At 43.5% G+C, this 19,975-nt stretch overlaps 1 protein-coding gene across 20 annotated transcripts in view; it reads left to right on the forward strand.

The window, feature by feature from the left end:
- Window positions 1–19,975, forward strand: part of ADGRL3 (adhesion G protein-coupled receptor L3) — a 1,214,649-nt gene that overhangs the window by 735,919 nt on the left and 458,755 nt on the right. For all 20 annotated transcript variants that reach the window (XM_069740657.1, XM_069740660.1, XM_069740665.1 and 17 more), the window contains one exon: window positions 3,143–3,319. In XM_069740657.1, the coding sequence (XP_069596758.1) occupies window positions 3,143–3,319 (177 nt within the window). The remainder of the gene's footprint in view (window positions 1–3,142; window positions 3,320–19,975) is intronic.

Consider the following 19,975-nt stretch of genomic DNA (forward strand, 5'->3'; position numbering starts at 1 on the left):
TCAAAATTTTTGCCAAATTTCCGTTTTTTTTCACAAATAAACGCAAGTTATATCGAATAAATTTTACCACTAACATGAAGTACAATACGTCTCGAGAAAACAATGTCAGAATCGCCAAGATCCGTTGAAGCGTTCCAGAGTTATAACCTCATAAAGGGACAGTGGTCAGAATTGTAAAAATTGGCCTGGTCATTAACGTACAAACCACCCTCGGGGCTTAGGGGGTTAAAACATAAATTAACTGTGGTTTATCACATCTTTTGGAATATTAATTCAAATTCCCTAGCCACACCCAGGCCTGATTACTGCCACACCTGTTCTCAATCAAGAAATCACTTAAATAGGACCTGCGTGACAAAGCGAAATAGACCAAAAGGTTATCAAAAGCTAGACATTATTACACAATCCAAAGAAATTCTGGAAAAAATGAGAAAAAAATAACTGAGATCTGTCAGTCTAGAAAAGGTTATAAAGCCATTTCTAAAGCTCTGGGACTCCAGCGAACCACAGTGAGAGCCATTATCCACAAATGAAGAAAACATGGAATGGTTTTGAATCTTACCAGGAGTGACTGGCCAACCAAAATTACCCAAAGAGTGCAGCAATAACTCATCCAAGAGGTCACAAAAGACCCCACAGCAACATTCAAAGAACTGTAGGCCTCACTTGTCTCTGTTAAGGTCAGTGTTCATGACTCCACCATAAGAAAGAGACTGGGCAAAAATGTTCTGCATGGCAGAGTTCCAAGACGAAAAGCACTGCTGAACATTAAGAAGATAAAGGCTCATCTCAGTTTTGCAAGAAAACATCTTGATGATCCCCAAGACATTTGGAAGAATACTCTGTGGATTGAACAGACAAAAGTTGAACTTTTTGGAAGGTGTAGTCTCATTAAATTTGGTGCTGAAGTAACACAGCATTTCAGAAAAAGGAACATCATACTAACAGTAAAATATGGTGGTGGTGGTGTGATAATCTGGGGCTGTTTTGCTGCTTCAGGTCCGGGAAGACTTGCTGTGCTAAATGGAACCATGAATTCTGCTGTCTACCAAAAAATCCTGAAGGAGAATACCCGGCCATCTGTTCGTGACCTCACGCTGCAGTGCACTTGGGTTATGCAGCAGGACAATGATCCAAAACACATCTGCAAGTCCACCTCTGAATGACTTAAGAAAAACTAAATTAAGACTTTAGAGTAGCCTAGTCAAAGTCTGGACCTTAATCCAGTTGAGATGCTGTGGTTTGTTCATATTGTGTTTTTTATTAAACTTTCCATTATCTAGTATTTGAAGGTATCTGGAATGATACTTCTTAATTTGACCTTTTTATATGATGAACCCACAACATTATAACACAGGTGTGTAGACTTTTTATATCCAATGGAATTGTGTGAGTTTTTGGTACAAAATATAAGCTTTACTGCATTTCTTTTCAGATAATTAATGTCTGCCCTGAACTTAAGGTGGGTCAACAGCTCATCAAGGAAACCGCATTCGTCATACAGCTTTCAGGATATATTCAAAGGGTGTAGAGATGTATTAACTTCTCAAGGTGTAATCCTTGTATTTTATAGGTTGTTGTTTTAGAATTTCAATTCAAAGCCAGATTTTTGGTCTCTCTCTTTGTATGAATTTAGAAAATTTTAAAAATTGTATTTTTAGTAGGTATGATGCCTTTTTAGTAAGTTTGATCCATTCACTTTTGATAATACTTTCATCCATTAAGGTTAGTTTTTACGCATATTTGGTTAAAAATTATACAAAACTGCATGAAGGGGGCATCTTGCTGAGTGGCAAGTGTGTACTTTCAGAAAATATATGGGTGTGAGGATTTAATATGTTTTTATTTTGTAATTTAGGTTTTAATTGTCGAAAGTTTAAAGATTGTCATGACTACCTGAAGTGCAAAATGTTCAAAATAACCTAGCAAAAAATGGTTAATACATTTATACGTACCTCTATGTGATTCCATTAAGAATTTAATGTCTAACAAAAAATACCTTCAGGCAACCTTAGCAAAAAAATTAAAACGTAAGGTTTTGGATGGCAGTGATGTGAAATGAGAGCCCAGACTACTATATATGACCTACAGTTTTGTCCTAAACCCAGAAGGTAGACCCCTGTATATACAGCTGAGATGCTAAAGAAAATACCTTAAATACTAGGCAATAATTGAGCCTATATATTTTGTATGACACCTGAATTTACCTATCGTCATCACAAATATGGCCATCTGGTATATAATGGCAATGCACATTTATCTTCTTGAGATGACACTTTATAGTATTGTCTATTTAAGATCAGGCCAGTCCTTGATTAATTAAGTTGTTTTCCAAAGTATTTCCATAGACAAATCACTAATACATTTTAAAAGCAAGCTTGAATTCTGCTCAGTGTCAGACTGGGGGGCCAAGGGTCCACCAGTAACCAACTTCAGGGCCCCGCTTTTCAACTACATGCAAATATGACATTATCCTCAATTACATTGTATTACATAGTGATTCAAGTATATTGTGCCAAGTGCTGCTCATATAAAAGGGTGGTGGTCCTCTCTTGCACGTTGGCCCACCGGAGGATTCTCCTGTTCTCCTGTGGGCCAGTCCAAGCCTGCCACAATAGATATTTCTGCTTACTACATACCTTGCTAAATGCATTGAGCGGTGTAGTTTCTAAAAGATTTTCTCTTCTCTTGTATTTATTGTCTTGTTAATTCACATTAGAGCATCTGTAATTGTCATCCAGTGCTATGTAAATCACCAAATTTGTCTTCAAATTCGCACAATGCTTGTTCTCTTCTTGACCCCCATTGTAAATAACTTCCAGGGGTCTGGTTTTAAAAAGAAGTTAAGCATAGGGGTTCTTAATATGTGAATATGTGATAACTGAATTGGTTATAAAATATTATGACAACATAAGATAGACATATGGCAGTTGTTCGTTTTTAACTGATAAACTAGTACAGAGTATGTTTCTCTGTCTTAGAGAAATACACATTTGACCAAATGTTCAGTATTTTTTATAGTACTAAATCGAGAGCATAGTCATATTTTGTTCCAAAATAAATTATATCACAGCAAAAATTCCCACAATAACTTGAAATTGTTTCAAAATTATTAAAAATAATTATTACTACTTTTTTACAGGACTCTGAAGACTTTTTTAACCCTAATTGTTCCTTCTGGAGTTATTCAAAAGCCAACTTGTCAGGTCATTGGTCAACTCAAGGCTGCAGGCTAATAACAACCAACAAAACACATACAAAGTGTTCTTGTAATCATTTAACTAACTTTGCCGTGCTCATGGCTCATGTTACAATTAAGGTAAGTGTAAGTTCTTGTCATAACAGCATAGCTTGTTTAGAATTTTGTAAAAGAAGCAATTTTAATAAATATTGCTATGAATGTTTTTATGGAACCCATATTTGCAGAACTATATGTAAAATCCTCAAGCAAAAGGCAATGATGAGCAAGGGAGGTGGCTGCCCCAAGCGCACTCACATTGAGGAGCCCCCTGGCAAATCAAGCAACCTGGCGAACTGGTGAACCCTCTGAGCTGAGCCACAAACAAGCAATGAAAACAACTTATATGCAAAAATAAAACACTTAATTACCATAAAAAAATGCAAATTATACTCAAAAATTAGAGTATACATTGCAATCTAAATCAAAATCACGATTTTGTTCTCTTGATTTTATGGAGGAAAACTCATTAACAATATGAAATATATTGCGCAGTAAAACATTTTGTTTTTCAAGGTGATTAATAAGTCATCAGAGAAATGTTTGCTGTATAAGTTTGTTAGGCAAGTCATCTGAGTTATTTCTAATGAGGACTGCCAGCAGCTCAACGACAAGGGCTAACAAGACCGGAGAGAGTAGTCAGCCCTCTCTTGCACCATAAGAAATCGATATGGGAGGAAGCATTCAGTTACAGTTTAAGAAAGGTATAAGATTGGAGTAAAGCACTGTAAGAGATTGTAGAAAGGCCCATGAAACTCAGTTGAAGACTTCCTCAATGTCTAAAGCCAGAATCATGATAATTGTGTGGGAGACATTCACCCAGTGGAAAACGCTTAGGATTTCCAAATTTTGTCTGGCTTGACGAACAAATATAAAACAAACTTGAATATTTTCTCACTCTGTGTTAAAAGTATACATTAAAGTGGTTTTCCCACAAACAAAAGATAATTTTAATCAATAGATCTTGGAATAATAATAATTTCCACAATTGGATGTGTTTAAAGGGAATCTGTCAGCAGGATTGTGCTCAGTAACCTACACACAGTGTCAGGTCGGCTCTGTTATACTGATTAAACTGATACATTGATTGATGAAATCTTGTGGCTGTTGTTTAATCTTTATTTTCAGTTTTGAGTTAATGATATGCTCGTGCTCCAGGCCAGCCTGTGGGGGTTTTCATAATGCAGACTGCTGACAGGTCCCTGATCCCTCAGTGACCTACCCCTTAGTTTACATAATTAATATTATATATACACTAGATGGTGGCCTGATTCTAACGCATTGGGTATTCTAGAATATGCATGTCCACGTAGTATATTGCACAGCCCACGTAGTATATTGCCCAGCCACGTAGTATATTGCCCAGTCACGTAGTATATTGCCCAGCCACGTAGTATATTGCCCAGCCACATAGTATATTGCCCAGTGACGTAGTATATTGCCCAGCCACGTAGTATATTGCCCAGTCACGTACTATATTTCCCAGCTATGTAGTATATTGCCCAGTGACGTAGTATATTGCCCAGACACATAGTATATTGCCCAGCCACGTAGTATATTGCCCAGTTACGTGGTATATTGCCCAGTGACGTAGTATGTTGCCCAGTCACGTAGTATATTGCCCAGCCACATAGTATATTGCCCTGCCACATAGTATATTGCACAGCGACATAGTATACAGCACAGAGCCACGTAGTATACAGCACAGACACATAGTATATTGCCCAATCACGTAGTATATTGTCCAATCATGTAGTATATTGCCCAGTCACGTAGTATATTGCCTAGCCACGTAGTATATTGCCCAGACACATAGTACCGTATATACTCGAGTATAAGCCGACCCGAGTATAAGCCGACCCCCCTAATTTTGCCACAAAAAACTGGGAAAACTTATTGACTCGAGTATAAGCCTAGGGTGGAAATGCAGCATTTACCGGTGAATTTCAAAAATAAAAATAGATCATTATTTCCCCATAGCTGTGCCATATAGTGCTCTGCACCGTTCATATTTCCCCATAGGTGTGAACCATATAGTGCTCTGCACCGTTCATTGTGCCCCCTAGCTGTGCCATATACGGTGCTCTGCACCGTTCATTGTGCCCCATAGATGTGCCATATACGGTGCTCTGCACCGTTCACTGTGCCCCATAGCTGTGCCATATACGGTGCTCTGCACCGTTCACTGTGCCCCATAGCTGTGCTGTGCCATATACGGTGCTCTGCACCGTTCACTGTGCCCCATACATAGCTGTGCTGTGCCATATACGGTGCTCTGCACCGTTCACTGTGCCCCATAGCTGTGCTGTGCCATATACGGTGCTCTGCACCGTTCACTGTGCCCCATAGCTGTGCTGTGCCATATACGGTGCTCTGCACCGTTCACTGTGCCCCATAGCTGTGCTGTGCCATATACGGTGCTCTGCACCGTTCACTGTGCCCCATAGCTGTGCTGTGCCATATACGGTGCTCTGCACCGTTCACTGTACCCCATAGCTGTGCTGTGCCATATACGGTGCTCTGCACCGTTCACTGTGCCCCATAGCTGTGCTGTGCCATATACGGTGCTCTGCACCGTTCACTGTACCCCATAGCTGTGCCATATACGGTGCTCTGCACCGTTCACTGTGCCCCATAGCTGTGCTGTGCCATATACGGTGCTCTGCACCGTTCACTGTACCCCATAGCTGTGCTGTGCCATATACGGTGCTCTGCACCGTTCACTGTGCCCCATAGCTGTGCTGTGCCATATACGGTGCTCTGCACCGTTCACTGTGCCCCATAGCTTTGCTGTGCCATATACGGTGCTCTGCACCGTTCACTGTGCCCCATAGCTGTGCTGTGCCATATACGGTGCTCTGCACCGTTCACTGTGCCCCATAGCTGTGCTGTGCCATATACGGTGCTCTGCACCGTTCACTGTGCCCCATAGCTGTGCTGTGCCATATACGGTGCTCTGCACCGTTCACTGTACCCCATAGCTGTGCTGTGCCATATACGGTGCTCTGCACCGTTCACTGTGCCCCATAGCTGTGCTGTGCCATATACGGTGCTCTGCACCGTTCACTGTGCCCCATAGATGTTCCACATAAATTTGTGCCGCCGCTGCCGCAATAAAGAAAAAAAAACACATACTCACCTCCCTTGATTGCAGCTCCCGGCGTCTCGTTCCGGCGCCTCCATCTTCCCGGCGTCTCTGCTCTGACTGATCAGGCAGAGGGCGCCGCGCACACTGTATGCGTCATCGCGCCCTCTGCCTGAACAGTCAGAGAGCAGAGACGCCGGGAAGATGGAGGCGCCGGCCGGGAAGATGGATCGGCGCCCGGCGGCTGGAACGAGGACAGGTGAATATGCTATACTCACCTAGTCCTGGCGATCCTCGCGCTGTCCCCTCCTGTCTTCGGTGCCGCAGCTTCTTTCTCTATCAGCGGTCACCGGCACCGCTGATTAGAGAAATGAATAAGCGGCTCCGCCCCTATGGGAGGTGGAGCCGCTTATTCATTTCTGTAATGAGCGGTCCCACGTGACCGCTGAAGAGAGGAAGAAACTGCAGCGCCGAAGCCCGTGGGACGGCAGGGACAGCGCGAGGATCGCTGGGACTAGGTAAGTATACCTCAGCGCCCTCACCCCCTCACCCGCCGACCCCACCGCTACCGTGACTCGAGTATAAGCCGAGGGGGGCACTTTCAGCCCAAAAATTTGGGCTGAAAATCTCGGCTTATACTCGAGTATATACGGTATATTGCACAGCGACGTAGTATACAGCACAGAACCACGTAGTATACAGCACAGACACGTACTATACTGCCCAGTCTGCCCAGCCACGTATGTAACAGATTAAAAAAGACTTAAAATAAAAATTAAACATATACTCACCCTCCGAAGAACCCCTTGTAGTTCTGGCGCTTGTGTGCGGTGCACGTGGCAGCTTCCGGTCCCAGGGTTGGTATGAGCGCAGGACTTGTGATGACATCGCGGTCACATGACCGTGATGTCATGGAAGGTCCTTCTCTCATAGCATCCTTAGCACCGGAACCTGCCGCTTGCACTGCCGAGGAGAGGACGCGACGGCGGAGGGTGAGAATAACCTTTTTTTTTAATTATTATTATTATTATTTGTAACATTAGATCTTTTTACTATTGATGCTGCACACGCAGCATCACTAGTAAAAAGTTGGTCACACAGGGTTAATAGCTGCATTAATGGAGTGTGTTACACCGCGGTCCATTAACGCTGCCATTAACCCTGTGTGAGGGCTGACCGGAGGGGAGTACGGATCAGGCACTGACTGCGGGGAGGAAGGAGCGGCCATATTGCCACTGGATTGTGCTGGTTGCTGATTGGTCGTGGCTGTTTTGCCGCGACCAATCAGCGACTTGGATTTCCATGATAGACAGAGGCCGCGACCAATGAATATCTGTGACAGACAGAAAGACAGACAGACAGAAGTGACCCTTAGACAATTATATAGTAGACATTGAAAAAAAAACCTCCTGCAGATTTAGATTCAGAAATGTGGCCTGGTGTCTGGACCACACTATTAGCAGAAAGGATTTAGATTCAGAAATGTGGCCTGGTGTCTGGACCACACTATTAGCAGAAGGGATTTAGATTCTGAAATGTGGTCTGGTGTATGGCTCACTCAATTAGCACAAACAATTTAGAATGATTTAGATTCGGAAATGTGGACTCCCGGCTGGGCCACACTATTAGCACAAACAATTTTGATTCCGAAATGTGGCATGGTGTATGGCTCACACTATTAGCAGAAAGGATTTAGATTTGGAAATGTAGCCTAGTGTCTCGCCCACACTATTATCACATACGATTTAAATTATGAAATGTGGCCTAGTACCTGGCCCACACTATTAGCACAAATTATTTAGATTCTGAAATGTGACCTGGTTTTTGGCCAACATTTTTAGCACAAACTATTTAGATGCTGGAAGGTCAATTTCACACATAATCCTATCTATCTAAACTATCTAACTAATTGCAGGAGCAGCCTGTCTGCACTGTTACACTGACAAAATGGCCCAAAAACATTTCCACCTTTTATATGGAGAGGGGCATGTGACTTAGGCAGTCAATGACACAAGCCCTTGTGTCTGGACATTGTGGATGGTTTCTGTGCCCTGATTGGATGCCGGAATCTCCACACATTTAGTTACCGTAATTAAAAAAAGAAAATAGTCTGCCGCTCCTCTGACTGTTCCCCACCCTCTCCTTTCATCAAACTTGTCACTCTCGCTCATCATACAGCAGCACTATCCTAGCAAAAGTCCTAACAAAAGCATTAGTGGAAACTCGATCATTTACCAAACTTTGGCTGAATTTTGCCGATTTTGAGGAAAATGCTTAGGAATCTGAATGTGCAATGTTCATACCGAATTTGAAATTGGGTAACGTTTTTCGAAGAAGTTTGCTCATCTCTAGTGCTGGGGAGGGAAGGTCTGGCATGAGATGTGTGTCGTCGAGGAGCGGTGATCACGACCTGTACAGTAAAGGCTGCGATCACCGCTCACCGCCAACTTGAACACACAGAATAAGACACAGCTCAGCGTGGAAGCGCTGGGAAGGTAAGGAAAAGCATTTATTTTTTTTCTATGCATTGACTATATGTGGGCCATAGAGGGACATATACCACAATGAAGTCATATACCCGGATGGGAACATATACCCGGGAGGGGTCATATCCCAGCATCAGCTCATATACCAGGATGGGCCCATATACCAGGATGGGAGCTGTGTACCAGGATGGAGGCCATGAACCATATAACAAGATGGGCTCATATACCAGGATGGGGCTTATACTAGGATGGGGAAATATACCAAGATGGGGTCATATACCAGGATGGGAATATAAATCATGATAAGGCCATATACCAGAATGGGGTCATATACCAGGATATGGTCATATACCTTGATTGGTACATATACCAGGATGGAGGCCATATACCAGGATGGAGGCCATATACAAGGATGGGAGCCGTATACCAGGATGGGGGCCATATATCATAATGGGGGCCATATACCAGGATGGAGGACATACAGTGGATATGGAAAGTATTCATACCTCTTTAAATTTTTCACTCTTTGTTTCATTGCAGCCATTTGGTTCATTTTTTCTCATTAATGTACACTCTGCGGTGACATCATTGAGGCAGGGCTGAATTGCGGTGACCTCAGGACCGTGGGAAAATGCCAGCGATGCTGTCACCGCTGGTGAATGATGCTGCTCTCTCAGCATCTCATTCACCAGTGGTTTTCAGCCGGGACGGTCGCATCATGGCACCATCCAGGTTGAAAACTATTTAGCCCCCAGGCATGGATTACAGCGTGGGAAACAACGGCGGACAGGTATGGTATATTGTTTTTTTATTTTATTTTTATTACAGGAGATCGAGGGCGTTGGGGAATTAGGTGTTGCAGTAACTATGGTTTAATTTAGCATATTAAAGGAGTCTGTGTAATTTTTTCAAATAAAGGATTTTATTTTGGCTGTCTTTATTTAACATATAACTTTAGGATTACTAATGGATAGATGTCTTATAGACACCTCTCCATTACTAAGCCATGGGCTTGATGTCACCTGACTTTACAGAGGTGACATCAACCCCATAAATATGAACCCCACTTGCCACCACTACAGGGCAAGTGGGAAGAGCCACGCAAAGTGACAGAAAAGCCGCATCTAATAGAAGCGCCTTTTCTGGGCAGCTGCAGACTGCTGTTTTTAGGCTTATATCAATGTCCCCTTACCAGCCTGAGAATAGCAGCCCCCAGCTCTGAGCTTTAGCAAGGCTGGTTGTCAAAAGTGGGGGACCCCACGCCGGTTTTTTAAAATTATTTATTTAAATAATTTAAAAAACAGCGTGGGGACCCCTCTATTCTTGATAACCAACCTTGCGGAAGCTGACAGCTGAGGGTTGCAGCCCCCAGCTGTGAGTTTTGCCTGGTTGGCTCAAGAAAATAGGAGGGAACCCACATCAGTTTTTCATTCATTTATTTAGTTAGATCGCAGACAGTGGCTGTGGAATACCCCGATCATATGCTGCTGCTGTCAATGTTATTAGCTGCAGCAGGTATCAGATGATGGGGATAAGAATGCCAAAAGCCTCCACCTGCTGTCATCCTTCGGACATCATTCTCCTCTGCTCGCGCCGCTCACCGGCAGAGCAGAGGAGAATGATGAAAGCCGGCTTCAGCACCAGCTGCCGGGGAACAGCGCTTACTGTAGCGCTTCTCTGGTGGCCGTTCGTGTGATAGTGATGCATCACACAGACGGCATCCTTGTGCGGTACATGTTTACCCGAACCCATTGACTTGTGTGTTGTGTGGGTCTATGTAATCCATGCAGCTGCAGAAAAATGGACATGTCTACGTGTGGGTCAATCGGACACACGGTCCATGAAAAAGCACTATGTGCACTGACCCATTCATTTGAATGGGTCTACGTGTGTCAGTGTCTCCAGTATGTGTAAAAACTGTCACCACACATACTGGAGACACTGAAGTGTGAAAGAGGCCTTACAGTAAGGGGTATTTGTCTCCACTGTGTGTTCTGAGCTTGAGAATAAGGTGTTGAATGTTAAGGAGAACGCCCCTTCTTGTCTTTCAGGGAGTTTATTTGTGCCATTCTTGCTGGTCACCCAGGAAATAAAGCAACTTTTCACCTCATTTCTCATGGTTTTTAGTGGCCAAGGTTGTATCAGGATGTAGTTGATTTTTTGTCTACCTGCAATGTTTGTGCACGTTCTAAGACCCCTCATACTCGTCCATCGGGGTCTCTCCTACAATTGACTATACCAGATAGACCATAGACACTTTTGTCCATGGATTTTAATCCTGACTATCCTTCATCAACTGGAAAATCTGTAATTTTTGTCGTGGTGGATAGGTTTAGTAAGATGGAGCACTTCATTGCCCTACCTACTCTTCCTAACGCTAAGAGTTTGGCTCAAGTATTTACCACTGAGATCGTGAAGCTTCACGGGGTTCCCTCTGATGTGGTGTCAGATTGGGAACCCTATTTGTATCTAAGTTCTGGAGGGCATTTTGTTTTCAGCTGGGGGTGCATCTATCCTTTTCCTTAGCATTTCATCAAACTAATGGTCAGACAGAAGGCTTAAATCAAAATTTAGAGATATACCTTAGGTGTTTTGTGTCTGATAATCAGGAAGATTGGTCATCTTACCTCTGGCTGAGTTCGCATTGAACAATTGTAATGAATCCACTGTTAAGTCACCATTTCTTGGTGCATATCGCTTCCACTCTCAGTTCAGTGCTTTCAGCAGAGATGGTTCTTCGCGGGTTCCTGGGGAGGAACGTTTTTCTTTTTCGCTCTCTTCTGTATGGCAAGGGGTACAGAACAATCTGAAGGTTGTGGGGGACAGATACAAACACATGGCTGATAAAAAAACATTTATCAGGTCCTGACTAGAGATGGGCGGACACCTGGTTGTTCGGGTCCAACAGGTTCGGCCGAACAGCTACAAAAAGTTTGGGTTCGGGTACCAGAACAATACCTGGACCCGAACCCAGACCCCATACACTTGAATGGGGGGCCCAAACATCCAGTGTTTGCCACGCTGTCATGTGCATGATAGCGTGGCAAACACCACTTCTGATAGCCGGTAAAATCAACACTGCCGGTCAGACAGGTGCTGTTCCCACACTGTCAAATGGTAGTGTGAGCCCACAGCTATCATTAGAGGTAAAAAGTTTGCCTCCGGTCACTAGTATCGGTTGTTGGGACTACTGCTCCTATCAGCTTACTCCTGCTGCACTAATAACAGTGAGAGCAGGAGTGGCTGATGGGAGTATTCATCAGTTGGTGCCTGTACTATAAATAATTTAATTTAATTAAAAAACAAAACACCACGGGTTCCCCTTTATTTTTGATAACCAGCCAGGCAAAACTGACAGCTGGGGGCAGTTGAAGTTTCCTGTTGGAGAAGCTAAGTTTTATTATTTGTTGTGTATTTTCCCACTGTTTGCCATACCTTCCATGTGTTGTCTTATTATAGTAGTGGGACTGGTGTCTCGCTGACCTGTGCATTAGACATGGTAAGTTCAGGGCCTGCGAGGGCTTAGGCATGTAATAGCACACGGGGGAGCCAGTCTAGGGATGATAGGGAGTGCAGAGATGAGATTCAGGTTTATGTTAGGAGGTGACCCCTCTCCCTATCGTCAGGGTCTACTTGTACATCTTCCATGGTGTGATGCTGCATGCTGGGCATCTTCTCTTTCATGAGCGGTGTATTTACTGATGTCACTGCTCATGACAGCCGCCTGGTCTCGCAGAGTGCAACAGGACCCGGAGTGGCTGCTGCTACAGCCTTTGGAGCTTCAATTTCTGAACAAGGCTCCATATCCTTTGGACGTTGGATTTGGGGATTGTTATGGGAACGCCATGGGCTATGTTGGACCTAGTAACATAGTTAGTAAGGCCAAAAAAAGACATTTGTCCATCCAGTTCAGCCTATATTCCATCATAATAAATCCCCAGATCTACGTCCTTCTACAGAATCTAATAATTGTATGATACAATATTGTTCTGCTCCAGGAAGACATCCAGGCCTCTCTTGAACCCCTCGACTGATTTCGCCATCACCACCTCCTCAGGCAAGCAATTCCAGATTCTCACTGCCCTAACAGTAAAGAATCCTCTTCTATGTTGGTGGAAAAACCTTCTCTCCTCCAGACGCAAAGAATGCCCCCTTGTGCCCGTCACCTTCCTTGGTATAAACAGATCCTCAGCGAGATATTTGTATTGTCCCCTTATATACTTATACATGGTTATTAGATCGCCCCTCAGTCGTCTTTTTTCTAGACTAAATAATCCTAATTTCGCTAATCTATCTGGGTATTGTAGTTCTCCCATCCCCTTTATTAATTTTGTTGCCCTCCTTTGTACTCTCTCTAGTTCCATTATATCCTTCCTGAGCACCGGTGCCCAAAACTGGACACAGTACTCCATGTGCGGTCTAACTAGGGATTTGTACAGAGGCAGTATAATGCTCTCATCATGTGTATCCAGACCTCTTTTAATGCACCCCATGATCCTGTTTGCCTTGGCAGCTGCTGCCTGGCACTGGCTGCTCCAGGTAAGTTTATCATTAACTAGGATCCCCAAGTCCTTCTCCCTGTCAGATATACCCAGTGGTTTCCCATTCAGTGTGTAATGGTGACATTGATTCCTTCTTCCCATGTGTATAACCTTACATTTATCATTGTTAAACCTCATCTGCCACCTTTCAGCCCAAGTTTCCAACTTATCCAGATCCATCTGTAGCAGAATACTATCTTCTCTTGTATTAACTGCTTTACATAGTTTTGTATCATCTGCAAATATCGATATTTTACTGTGTAAACCTTCTACCAGATCATTAATGAATATGTTGAAGAGAACAGGTCCCAATACCGACCCCTGCGGTACCCCACTGGTCACAGCGACCCAGTTAGAGACTATACCATTTATAACCACCCTCTGCTTTCTATCACTAAGCCAGTTACTAACCCATTTACACACATTTTCCCCCAGACCAAGCATTCTCATTTTGTGTACCAACCTCTTGTGCGGCACGGTGTGAGAACTTTTTTTTTCTAATAAATTGATGAACAAGGAACAATGTTTTGTCTTTATTTCTCTTGTTTTATTTTTTCAGGTTTGCATTTGTGGACTATTGCATGTTTTTCTTTCAAAAATAAATTGTTAAACCAGGGAACATGTCGGGGAGTGTTTAACCCCTTAATCCCATATGACGTACTATCCCGTCAAGGTGCCCTGGGACTTAATTCCCAGTGACGGGATAGTACGTCATATGCGATCGGCCGCGCTCACGGGGGGAGCATATCGCAGCTGACATCCGGCACTATGTGCCTGGATCTGTCACGGACCGCTCCCGGCACATTAACCCCCGACACACCGCGATCAAACATGATCGAGGTGTGCTGGCGGTGCAGGACTTCCCTGAGACCCCCGCAGCAACGCGATGTGATTGCGTTGCTGCGAGGGTCTCCTACCTTCCTCCCTGCAGCAAAGCCCGGATCCAAAATGGCCACGGCATCCGGGTCCTGCAGGGAGGGAGGTGGCTTACCAAGTGCCTGCTCAGAGCAGGCGCTTGGCAAGCCTGCAGCCCTGTAAGTCAGATCGCTGATCTGACAGAGTGCTGTGCAAACTGTCAGATCAGCGATCTGTGATGTCCCCCCCTGGGACAAAGTAAAAAAGTTTTAAAAAAAATTTCCACATGTGTAAAAAAAAATAGAAAAAAAATTTCCTAAATAAAGAAAAAAAAAATTATTCCCATGAATACATTTCTTTATCTAAATAAAAAAAACAAAAAATAAAAGTACACATATTTGGTATCGCCGCGTCCGTAACGACCCAACCTATAAAACTGTCCCACTAGTTAAACCCTTCAGTAAACACCGTAAGAAAAAAAAAAAACGAGGCAAAAAACAACGCTTTATTATCATACTGCCGAACAAAAAGTGGAATAACATGTGATCAAAAAGACGGATATAAATAATCATGGTACCGCTGAAAATGTCATCTTGTCCCGCAAAAAACTAGCCGCCATACAGCATCTTCAGCAAAAAAATAAAAAAGTTATAGTCCTGAGAATAAAACGATGCAAAAATAATTATTTTTTCCATAAAATAGTTTTTATCGTATAAAAGCGCCAAAACATAAAAGAATGATATAAATGAGATATTGCTGTAATCGTACTGACCCAAAGAATAAAACTGCTTTATCCATTTTACCAAATGTGAAACAGTATAAACGCCCCCCCAAAAGAAATGAATGAATAGCTGGTTTTTGGTCATTCTGCCTCACAAAAATCGGAATAAAAAGCGATCAAAAACTGTCACGTGTCAGAAAATGTTACCAATAAAAACGTCAACTTGTCCCGCAAAAAACAAGACCTCAAATGACTCTGTGGACCAAAATATGGAAAAATTATACGTCTCAAAATGTGGAGATGCAAAAACTTTTTTGCTATAAAAAGCGTCTTTTAGTGTGTGACAACTGCCAATCATAAAAATCTGCTATAAAAATGCTATAAAAGTAAATCAAACCCCCCTTCATCACCCCCTTAGTTAGGGAAGGAGAACAGCAGTTGGGGCTAAAATTAGGGTTAGGGGTAGGGCTAGGGCTAGGGTTAGGGTTAGGGTTAGGGCTAGGGTTAGGGTTAGGGCTAGGGTTATGGTTGGGGCTAGGGTTGGAGCTAAAGTCAGGGTTAGGGTTGGGGCTAAAGTTAGGGTTAGGGTTGAGGCTAAATTTAGGGTTAGGGTTGGGGCTAAAGTTAGGGTTAGGGTTGGAGCTAAAGTTAGGGTTAGGGTTGGGGCTAAAGTTAGGGTTAGGGTTGGAGCTAAAGTTAGGGTTAGGGTTGGGGCTAAAGTTAGGGTTAGGGTTGGGGCTAAAGTTAGGGTTAGGGTTGGGGCTAAAGTTAGGGTTTGGATTACATTTACGGTTGGGATTAGGGTTTGAATTAGAGTTAGGGGTGTGTCAGGGTTAGGGGTGTGGTTAGGGTTACTGTTGGGAATAGGGTTAGGGGTGTGTTTGGATTAGGTTTTCAGTTAGAATTGGGGGTTTCCATTGTTTAGGCACATCAGGGGCTCTCCAAACGCGACATGGCGTCCGATCTCAATTCCAGCCAATTCTGCGTTGAAAACGTAAAACAGTGCTACTTCCCTTCCGAGCTCTCCCGTGCGCCCAAACAGGGGTTTACCCCAACATATGGGGTATCAGCGTACTCGGAACAAATTGGACAACAACTTTTGGGGTCCAAGTTCTCTTGTTACCCTTGGGAAAATAAAAATTTGGAGGGCTAAAAATCATTTTTGTGGGAAAAAAAAGATTTTTTATATTCACGGCTCTGCGTTGTAAACTGTAGTTAAACACTTGGGGGTTCAAAGTTCTCACAACACATCTAGATAAGTTCCTTGGGAGGTCTAGTTTCCAATATGGGGTCACTTGTGGGGGTTTTCTACTATTTGGGTACATCAGGGGCTCTGCAAATGGCACGTGACGCCTGCAGACCAATCCATCTAAGTCTGCATTCCAAATAGGCGCTCCTTCCCTTCCGAGCTCTACCGTGCGCCCAAACAGTGGTTTACCCCCAGATATGGGATATCAGCGTACTCAGGACAAATTGTACAACAACTTTTGGGGTCCATTTTCTCCTGTTACCCTTGGTAAAATAAAACAAATTGGAGCTGAAGTAAATTTTTTGTGAAAAAAAGTTAAATGTTCATTTTTATTTAAACATTCCAAAAATTCCTGTAAAACACCTGAAGGGTTAATAAACTTCTTGAATGTGGTTTTGAGCACCTTGAAGGGTGCAGTTTTTATAATGGTGTCACACTTGGTTATTTTCTATCATATAGACCCCTCAAACTGCCTTCAAATGTGATGTTGTCCCTAAAAAATATTGGTGTTGTAAAAATGAGAAATTGCTGGTCAACTTTTAACCCTTATAACTCCCTAACAAAAAAAAATTTGTTTCCAAAGTAGACATGTGGGAAATGTTACTTCTTAATTATTTTGTGTGACATATCTTTGTGATTGAAGGGCATAGAAATTCAAAGTTGGAAAATTTCCGTTTTTTCACAAATAAATGCACGTTATATTGAATAAATTTTACCACTATCATGAAGTACACTATATCACGAGAAAACGTTGTCAGAATCGCCAAGATCCGTTGAAGCGTTCCAGAGTTATAACCTCATAAAGGGACAGTGGTCAGAATTGTAAAAATTGGCCCGGTCATTAATGTACAAACCACCCTCGGGGCTAAAGGGGTTAAAACAAAATGTGTTTTTTTTAAATTATTTGGTTAGTATTGGGGGGTGTCTGATAGACACCTCTCCATTACTAACCCCAGGGCTTCATGTCAGCTGTGATTTTTGACAAATCACAGCTGTCATGAACCCCAACTACTATAACCTTGATTTCCACTGCACTAGGGCAATCAAAGAGCGAAGGTAAAGCTACAGAATTGTAGCATCTAATGTAATTCACCATTGGTAGAGCAGCTGCGGGCAGCTATTTTTAGGCTGGGAGAGCCCAATAACCAGGGACCTTCCCCGCCTGATAATATAAGCAACTAGCTGTCTGCTTTACTTTGTCTGGTTAACAATAATAGGGGTGACCCCACATCATTTTCATTTATTAGGTAAACAAGACTAAACACCCTTTAGTGCCACAAGAAAGGCACTAAAGGGTGCAAGTTTATTATATGTGAAAGGCTCGTGACATATATCTACAGGACATCTATCTTTTCTATCTATCTATTACACCACTGCTCCCATGGAAGTGGACTGAGTGGTGTCGCCAGAAGCGTAGCTATGGTTTTGGTTCAGAGGTGGGCGAAACTTCTTAATGGGCCCCTAACTAGGTAACCCTGATTACTACTATGGTGGTGCACCGTAATAGTGGATGTAGGAAAACCTCAGCAGATGACCACTCTGTTACTAAAAAAAAATCTCAATACAATGACCAACACAAAAGAGTATTTAGGATTTCTATATTGATGGCATCATCCTTAGAATATATCTTCAATACATACCAGTGATTCAGTTGCAGAGCTGCACAACATAGCTTAAAGAGAATCTGTCACCCCCAAAATCGAAGGTGAGCTAGGCCCACCGGCATCAGGGGCTTATCTACAGCATTCTGGAATGCTGTAGATAAGCCCCCGATGTATCCTGAAAGATGAGAAAAAGAGGTTAGATTATACTCACCCAGGGTCGGTCCTGGTTCTGTTCTGGTCCAATGGGCGTCACGGTCCGGTCTGAGGCCTCCTAGCTTCAAATGATGACGTCCTCTTCTCTTCACGCCGCAGCTCCGGGGCAGGCGTACTTTGTCTGCCCTGTTGAGGGCAGAGCAAAGTACTGCAGTGCGCAGGCGCCGGGCCTCTCTAACCTTTCCCTCAACAGGGCAGACGAAGTGTGCCTGTGCCGGAGCCGCAGCGTGAAGACAAGAAGAGGACATCATCGTAAGAAGATGGGAGGACCCGGACCGCGACACCCATCGGACCAGAACAGAACCGGGACCGCCACTGGGTGAGTATAATCTAACCTTTTTTTCTCATCTTTCAGGATACATCGGGGGCTTATCCACAACATTACAGAATGCTGTAGATAAACCCCTGATGCCAGTGGGCTTAGCTCACGTTCAATTTTCGGGGTGATAGGTTCCCTTTAAGCAACTGTATAGTGCCCATGGCCATGTATTGGCCCTTCTCATCAGGGACAGCTAAAAACAGTTCATTGATATACATTCTAAACAACCCCTTTAATGAAAGCACCACTGGAGTAAGATGCCCCCACCTATTATAAGTGTTATGCACCTCCACCACTATTACTCCAGTCAGTGACTCAAGTACATTTCCTGGGTACTGTGTTACATAAAATTAGCATACATTTTGATGAACTTACCGGGTGGGCATTGTCACCCCCCCATCCCACCCTATAATAGGATTGATTCAACCAAGCATAGAATACAGTAGGGTTCACATAAAAAGGGAGAGACTCCCCAAATGGGTCAGATGTGATGAAATGAGACAAAAATTGAACTTTTTGGCCTCCAAGATAAATGTTATGTCTGGCGCCAAACCAGTACAGCTTATCACCCCATGAACACCATTCCCACAGTGAAACATGGTGGGACTGCATCATTTTGTATGGATGTTTTTCAGCTGCAGGGACAGGGAAAATGGTCTGAGTCAGGGGGAAGATAAGTAGTGCAAAAGTCAGAGATATTCCTGAGCAAAACCTGTTTAAGCCTGTCAGAGATTTGAGACTGGAGCAAAGATTCACTTTCCAACAAGACAATGACCCAAAGCATATTGCTAAAGCAGGGGTAAGGAAACTTTTTTCTTTCGAGGGGGATTTGAATAGTCATGCCATCCTTCGGGGACCACACAAATCACATGCTAACTCCACCCACAAAAAATGTCCTGACGCTAACACTGTGTCCGGACATAATTTTTCATTGCACACATCTCAGCATTCAGTAGTTTTCAGTAGTAGAGAAAGAAGAACTTAAAGGGCTGGCAGAAGTCAAAATATAACTTCTGACCCAAGCACTGTGGTCCTTGGGAATCTTCCCAAGGGCAGGATGAAAGGTAATTGAGGCACATGAATAGCCCGTGGGCCTGAGGTTCCCCACCCCTGTGCTAAAGCAACATTTGAGTGGTTTAAGGGGAAATGTGTAAATGTTTTTGAGCGACCTAGTCAAAGCCCAGTCTGTTGTGAATTCTGTGGTCAAGCTCCCTCCTGTGGTCATGAGTGGCACTTCGGCTGGTTCTGTCTATGAGCTTCCTCTGGTGGATGTGAGTGGGGCTGCGGCTTCTGAGTTTCCTTCCTCAGGTGACGAGGTTAAGTCGTTAGGTGCTGCTCTATTTAACTCCACCTAGTTCTTTGTTCCTGGCCTCCAGTCAATGTTCCAGTATTGGTCTTGCTTTCTCCTGGATCGTTCTTGTGGCCTGTCTGCCCTGCATAAGCTAAGTTCTGCTTGTGTTACTTTTGTTTGCTATTTTTTCTGTCCAGCTTGCTATATTGGTTTTTCTTGCTTGCTGGAGACTCTGAGACGCAGAGGGAGCACCTCCGTACCGTTAGTCGGTGCGGAGGGTCTTTTTGCCACCTCTGCATGGTTGTTTGTAGGTTTTTGTGCTGACCGCAAAGCTATCTTTCCTATCCTCGGTCTATTCAGTAAGTCGGGCCTC

Source organism: Ranitomeya imitator, chromosome 1 (assembly GCF_032444005.1).
Source record: "Ranitomeya imitator isolate aRanImi1 chromosome 1, aRanImi1.pri, whole genome shotgun sequence".
NCBI classification, from domain to species: Eukaryota; Metazoa; Chordata; class Amphibia; order Anura; family Dendrobatidae; genus Ranitomeya; species Ranitomeya imitator.